At 59.3% G+C, this 6,816-nt stretch overlaps 1 protein-coding gene across 1 annotated transcript; it reads right to left on the reverse strand.

Annotated features, from left to right (window-relative positions):
• Positions 1-218: 218 nt before the first annotated feature.
• PITX1 (paired like homeodomain 1) lies at positions 219-5,467 on the reverse strand. Its single transcript, XM_021702011.1, has 3 exons — positions 5,302-5,467; positions 2,748-2,980; positions 219-761 (listed from the first exon to the last, which is right to left on the reverse strand). The coding sequence occupies exons 1-3, from the start codon at positions 5,465-5,467 to the stop codon at positions 219-221; spliced, it is 942 nt and encodes a 313-aa protein (XP_021557686.1).
• Positions 5,468-6,816: the final 1,349 nt, after the last annotated feature.

Below are 6,816 nucleotides of genomic sequence, written 5' to 3' on the forward strand. Positions count from 1 at the left end.
TCATCCGTTTTTTCGCAGCACTTTTCTCCGACGTCTTTTTGTTTTGTTTCGTCTGGTTTGGGAGGGCAGAGTGGGGTCCAGAAAAAGCAAACACACAACCAGCCCGGAGGTGGGGAGGTGGGGAGGAGAGGGCTGCGCGGGCGCAGGGGCCGCGGCGTGGCTAGGTCCTCCGCGCCGCCCCCGCCCCGGCCGCGGGCCCGCGGGGCCTGGCGGGCCGGTCAGCTGTTGTACTGGCACGCATTGAGGCCCGAGGCCGGGCCCTGCAGGCTGCCGTAGCCGAACGACGAGTGCTGCTTGGACTTGAGCCGCAGGCTGGCCAGGCTCGAGTTGCACGTGTCCCGGTAGACGCTGTAGGGCGAGGCGGGCGTGCCGTACGGGCAGGCGCCCGGTGACATGGCCGAGTTAAGCGAGGAGCCGGTGAGGTTGTTGATGTTGTTGAGGCCCGAGTTGGGCATGCCGGGCACGGCGCCGGGGCCCATGCTGGACGGCATGGTCATGGAGGAGATGGAGCTGGGTGCCGAGAACATGGACTGCGAGGACAGCGGGCTCATGGAGTTGAAGAAGGTGAAGCTCTTGGTGGAGAGCGGCGCTGGCGCCAGGCTCTTGGCGGCCCAGTTGTTGTAGGAGTAGCCGGCGGCGTACACGTCCTCGTAGGGCTGCACCAGGCCGCTGAACTGCGGCACGTAGCCGCCCTTGCACAGGTCCAGCTGCTGGTTGCGCTCGCGCTTCCGCCACTTGGCTCGCCGGTTCTTGAACCAGACCTGGGGGAGGGGGCAGGAGAAGGGTCAGGGCTGCCGAGGGCGGGAAGGCCCCTCCACCTCCACCCCCTCCGCCCACTCCACCCCGAGCCCGCCGCCGCTGCCTTCTCTCCGAATAGCGTCTCTTTTCTTCGTTATTTCCGCCCCTGCGGGCCGCGCTCCTTAATAGTTCCTTTCCTGTCCCCAGAAAACATTTCGTCTTTCCCCTTTTCTGATCTATATCCACTCCCCCAAGTTAAATCTGATGTCTTCTCCTAATATGGGTCGATCCTCTTTTGTTTTAGCGAATATTCGTTTGCTTTCTTTCTCTCTCAACCAGTCCATCTCCCGCCTTCTCCCCTAAAGGGGTCCCGGTCTGTCTCCTAAATATTCCATTTTTTCCCTTCTCCCTCCAATACAAAAGGTATTTTTCTTTCCTGAAATATAGATCTTCTGACCCCCTTTATTCTATTATTTCATTCCTCAAATAGTCCGTATCCATATTTACTGGGAATCTTTGATATTCCCATTTCTGCCCCAAATGTTTATTTTCTTTTGGTCCACACTGCTATCTGAACTGCTTTCTTTTCCGTCAGTCCATTTTCTCCGTTATCGCTCATTTTTGATCCTTTTGATTCTTCCCCCAATATTTAGTTTCCCCTTTCTGCCCAAATATCTGACCATCACCGTTTCTCTTAAATAGTTGATTATTTTTCTCAAATATTTGATCCTTTTGCCCTTAAATATTTTATTTTTCCTGCCACCTAAATATATGCCAAATATGTTTCTCTGCAAATATTTAATTTCCTTTCACTTCTTACTAGTTTCTCTCTAATCTCCCCTCCACTTTCTCCCACAAAATTTAGTAAGAACCTGTTCTTTCCCAACTCCTGGTCCTTGCCCATCCTCTCCTATCCTCCTACTGTATGCCTTCTCTCCTCTGAAGCCCTCCTCCAGCCCTGGGCTGACTTTCCTGAGCTAGCTGCCGACCCCCGCATCTCAGCCCTTTCCAATCCCCGGCACTGACATTGCCTGATTCCACCCCCACACCACCCCTACCACCATAAACCTGGGCAGGATTAGTGAGTTCTGGATTACTGAGTGTTGTCTTCACTTGAGTCCCACTGGGCTGGCCAGCCTGACGGGAGGGGCAAGAGCTTGGGTTATAGGAGGGAGTCACCAGGCCAGGTAGCACTTTGGGCTGGCTTGGGACGTCCTCCCAGTATCTGATTAAATATTTGCGTACTCAGAAATGATTCTCTTGCTGCTCTGGCAAGAGAACCTCTATGCTCTTGTCTTTACTGGGAACCAAAGGGCGAGGAGAGGGAGGGTGCAGTCTGGTCACGGGTCAGAGGTCTTACATCTCCAAAGGGACTCGGCCTGAGGGTCACTCTTCCACCAGAGCTGCTCCTCCTTCACCTGACCCCAGCCTTACAGGAAGGGGCAACAGGGAAAGGGTCCAGCTACTCACTGGCTGACCGGCTGGAGGCGAGTCAGGTGGGGACTATGCTGAGGTTCTGAAGAAGCAGGCTGTGGCTGGGATCACTGCCCCAGGAGGTTCTAAGCCTCCAAGCCTAGGTACCCTTCAGGCCTCTGCCAGGTGGCCAGGCAAGGCCTGCCTTTCCCTTTCGTTTTCGGGGGGGAAGTCGCCAGCAGCTCCGAGGTCCCCATAGGCGGGCATCCTCTGTGCAGTCTAAGGCCGTAACATCTGAGTGGGCCCTGGGCCCTGCAGTGCAGGGGAAATCCCCCTGGGGCCACAGATCTTGGGGTGAAGCTGCAGGAGAGCCCGAGGGTCAGGTAGGATACCAGGCGGCAGCAGCCCAGGGGCACCGTCCACCCAAGGGCTTAGCAGCAGCCGGGGACACCGGGCCTAAAGTGTTATCTTCAATGGCGGAGGGAGGGAGCAGGTCTGAGTGGCGGGACAGAGACAAAGTCTGCGCGCGAGGACTGCGGCAGAGGTGGCCAGCAGCCCTGGGCGCGGGTCGCCTTAGGCGTGCACGCTGCGCTCACCCTCACGCGCGGCTCGGTGAGGTTGGTCCACACAGCGATCTCCTCCCGCATGCTCATGTCGGGGTAGCGGTTCCTCTGGAACGTGGCCTCCAGCTCTTGCAACTGCTGGCTTGTGAAGTGAGTGCGTTGCCGCCGCTGCTTTTTTTTCTTGGCCGGGTCCTCCCCGCCGCCGCAGCCTGCGCCTCCCGCGCTGCTGTCCTCCGGCCCCTTGACTTCGCCGCTGCGCTCCTTCTCTGAATCGGGCAGGACAGGCCCCAGTCACCTTGGGCTTATGCCCGTTTGCACCCCGTCCCGCCTCCACCGAAGCGCCTGCCATCAGCGCTGGCGGCCCTTCTTCCCGCTAGGGGCCCTAGAACTGTCCCCACTGGAAAGAGCCTGCTGGCTGCCTGATCGTCTGTAGTCACCTTTGGTCGGTCGTGCCCCGAAGAGCCCAGGAACCGGAGGCACAGGCCTCCGGTTCCTGGCTGGGCAGAGCCTGCTCTTGCAGCTGGGCTCAGGCTCAAGCCGGACTGCCTGTGTCACCCGCAAATGTATGAAATTTTGAGGGTTTTGGGGGGTCTAAATCTGGGGGGTGTCTCTCTGCTTTTCTGAACTAGGATCAAATCTTTCCAGCCTGAAGCTAGTGGGTCAGGGGAGCAGGGGCTGTGGCCTGCAGCCCCCCCTCCGCCCCTGGACTCTCTTCTCCCCAGGGCTGTGTGGGAGCCACACTGGGCAGGCACAACACAGCTGTGTTCTCGGCCTCTGCTCCAAGCCTCAAGTCCAGAGGCCCAGAAAATCCCTCAGGCGGCAGCCCAGACCGACAGACTCTGTCTAGGTGACCTGGGGCTGTAGCCTCTCACTCTTTCAAGCTACGCAAAACACATTTAGTCACAGACACACTGAAACAAAAAGACAAAAATTTAAAAACAAAACATAGAAGCCCAGATAAACGCAATTCTATCCTAACACCATGGAAAGGCTCACAAACTCTTAAAAATAGGCAGGTAGGAACACAGAGCAAATGCGAATTAAGAAGGCAAAAACCTCCGTGCAAACACACCCCTAACTAAATACAGTGCTGTACGGGTATAAACTCCAGGCGCACACACACATTTATTTCTCTGGGATTTAAAAAAAAAACAAACTTAATGTACTGTTGTAGATAGATTTTTTTAACCCCTGCCTAATAATGCCCTTTCTAGAGATAATTTTTAAGTACCGGGGAAATACAGCACTATAGTTAGATAAATTATCAAATTAACCCCGCTGCAAATGGATTTTGAAAAAAAAAAAAAATCCCGGAGAAACGCGCCATTTTGGATTGACTTTTAAAAAATCTCCCCAAGAATAATGTTGCATGTAGAGATTTTAAATTCCAGAGAAGTATGTCTAGTGTAGTAATTCTTTTTATATCGAAAATTACAGTTAACATTTTAAATATGTCCTCATAGATTCGGTTTTAAAAAGCAATCTACCGCTGCATATTTCTCTGGGTTTTAAAAGTAAAAACCAACCAAAGGCCACGCTTAAAACTTTTGGAAAACAAAAGTACAGTTCAGCGTTGTTTTTTAGCCAAGCAAACAGACCCTTTCAGAGAAAAGTCACTTAGGGATGCAAAACAGAAACAAATAGAGATTAAAAACGCATAGAGAAACACTCAGCGGTGGATTAAGAAATGAACGCTGCAGAGGCGCCCACGGCCCGGGGAGCAGGGAGCTCTGCCGCAGCGCCGAGTTGGGACGGCGAGCGCGCGAGCCAAACCGAGACCCCGGCGGCTCGGCCGGGCCGAGGATTAGCCGCGCTGCTGCCCGCACCGCCCCGCCGGCCCAGCTCGCGGCCAGCCCGGGGAAAAAAGCTTGAGCTCGGACAAAAAGGCAGCGCGGAGGGAGACGTGCCCGAGCCGAGTCAGGGCCCTAGCTGGGCGGCCTGGCGGCTCCGGGGCCCCGCGGCGCACGTGGGGCCGGGCTCCCTCAATGAGGGGGTCCTGCCCGGAGCCGAGCCGCACCCCTTGGCCCGTTCGCCCTCGCTGTCCTCTGCCTTCTTTTTACTTGAGGTTGTCCACCCCCCCCCCCAGTTTGTTTTCTGACTTTTCCCGCCACCCCTTCTCTTCGATTTCTCCCTCTCAATCTGTCGCCCACTGCCTGTCCGGGTGTGTGCCCCCATCTCTGTCTCTCTGGGCACTTTCTCTCATCCGCCGCCCCATTCCTTTCTCGATCTACTCCTCTCCTGCGGTCTGAGCGGCCCCTGGGCACCCAGTTGCGCAAACCGAATTTTATTTTCCTGTTCTCTTTGCTTCTGAACAAGAGGGGCTGTCAGTCCGACCCTCCCGTTGTAGGTTTGTGCATCTGCCGGTCTCTTGGCGCGTGGGGACCGAGTGGAAGTAAAGCTCTGAATTTCGTTTTATAAAGCGTGTAAATTTCCGCGTTCACCCCCAGTCCGAGAACGAGAAAAGAAAAGGTCCTGACGCTCCTGGGTGTAGAGGGAGCCCGACTACGCGGCGCGGGCTCCAGGCCCTGCTCCCCGCTCCGTGCGCCCGGCTCGGCTCGGTGCGCGCCTCGCGGGGAGCCGCGCTTACCTGGCAGCTCCGTGTCTGACGACTCGCTGGCGGAGTTCTCGAGCGGCTCGCGGGGGTCGGCGGCGCGGGCCAGGTGGAAGGCAGGCCCCATGTCGTGCGGCGGCGGCGGCGGCCGGAGTCCCTCCGGTAGCCGCTCCAGGCTCATGCCCCCCTTGAAGGCGTCCATGGAGGCGGGGACCGCGGCGGGCGCTCCAGGGGCCGGGGCTGGGCGCGCCCGGCCGCCCTGGCTGCGACCTGCGGGGACAAGAGTACAGAGCCTAAGCGGCTGCCCCCCAGGGCTGCCCGCGCCCGCAACGACGCCGCGCCCGCCCCATGGACCGCCCGGGGCTGCGGGGCCAGGCGGGCGGCAGCGGCAGCGGTTTCTCGCGACCGGATGCCCGGCTTCGCGCTCCGCGCTGCGCTCCCGCCGCTCGGGCCTCTGCCGCCCGCCCGGCCCCGGCTCCGGCTCCCGATCCGGGGCCGGTTTCTAAGGCTCCGGACGGCGCCGGCAGAGGCTGTCTTAAAGCGACAGCGCGCACCGCCAGGTTCCAGCAGTCCCTGCGCCAGGGGTGGTGGGTGGGGTGGGCCTGGGTGGGAGGGGGCTGGGGAGGGAGGGAGCCAGAGAGCGAGGGAGCGCGGGCGGAATCCAGCCCCGAGCCGCCCGCCCTCCCGAGCCGGTGCCCTCCCCCCCTGCAGCCACCTTCCCGCCGCCTCCCCGCCCCCCCCCCCCCCCCCCCCCCCCCCGCGGCTTCGCCGCGCCTATCCCTCCTTCCCCGTTGACACACCGACTTCGAGAACCTCGGCCGCACAAAAGAAACGCATCTGGCCTCCAAGTCCCGCGTGGCTCGTGCCCACCTCAAGCCCCAAATGACTTGTTTTGCTCAGAATCAACTCCTGTCTGGGCCGCCTCGAAGTCCCCAGCCCCCCGGCGAGAACAGCCCAGGATGAGAGAATGTTCCCTGAGCAGGATCGCACGGAGCGGGCGCCTCTGAGCCAGCGCCAGGGCGGGGGCAGAGCCCGGGGCCCGTTCCGGCAGCTCCCAGCGGCGTCCCCGTCGAGGGGCCGCCAGCCCCTCCTTGCTCGGCCTCTTCTCCCGGGACCTGAGCCCGGCCGAGTGACAGCAGCCTGCGTTCTAATGGGCCCCCGGATGCTGCCTCCTAACTAGCTTGGACCCTGTCTGTCCTTCAAGGCTGCTTCTCTGGCCTCCCCCTCTGCACCGCAGTCAATTTTCCGGGATGGGAAAAAACTGATGGCTTCTAATCAGACGAAACGTTTCTGTTGGCTCCAGGCCTCTGGCGAGTGCAGCGGGAGACCCCAAGAGCCCCGCCAGGCCCCACAGCCTCTTCTGTAGGGCTCTTTCCCCTTGTTTTGTGCCAGTCCGGCCAAATCAGCCAGGCCTGGGCCTTGGCAGCCAGGGGGTTGGCTTCTGCCCCCTTCAGGGCAGGTTTGCAGCCATCTGGGGCCTCTGCTGTGGCTTCCCAGAGCTGCAGGCACCTGGCCTCCATGCAAGGCCAGGTGCCTGAAGTTTCCCAGCCC

The sequence above is a fragment of the Neomonachus schauinslandi genome, chromosome 7 (assembly GCF_002201575.2).
Source record: "Neomonachus schauinslandi chromosome 7, ASM220157v2, whole genome shotgun sequence".
Classification (NCBI taxonomy): domain Eukaryota; kingdom Metazoa; phylum Chordata; class Mammalia; order Carnivora; family Phocidae; genus Neomonachus; species Neomonachus schauinslandi.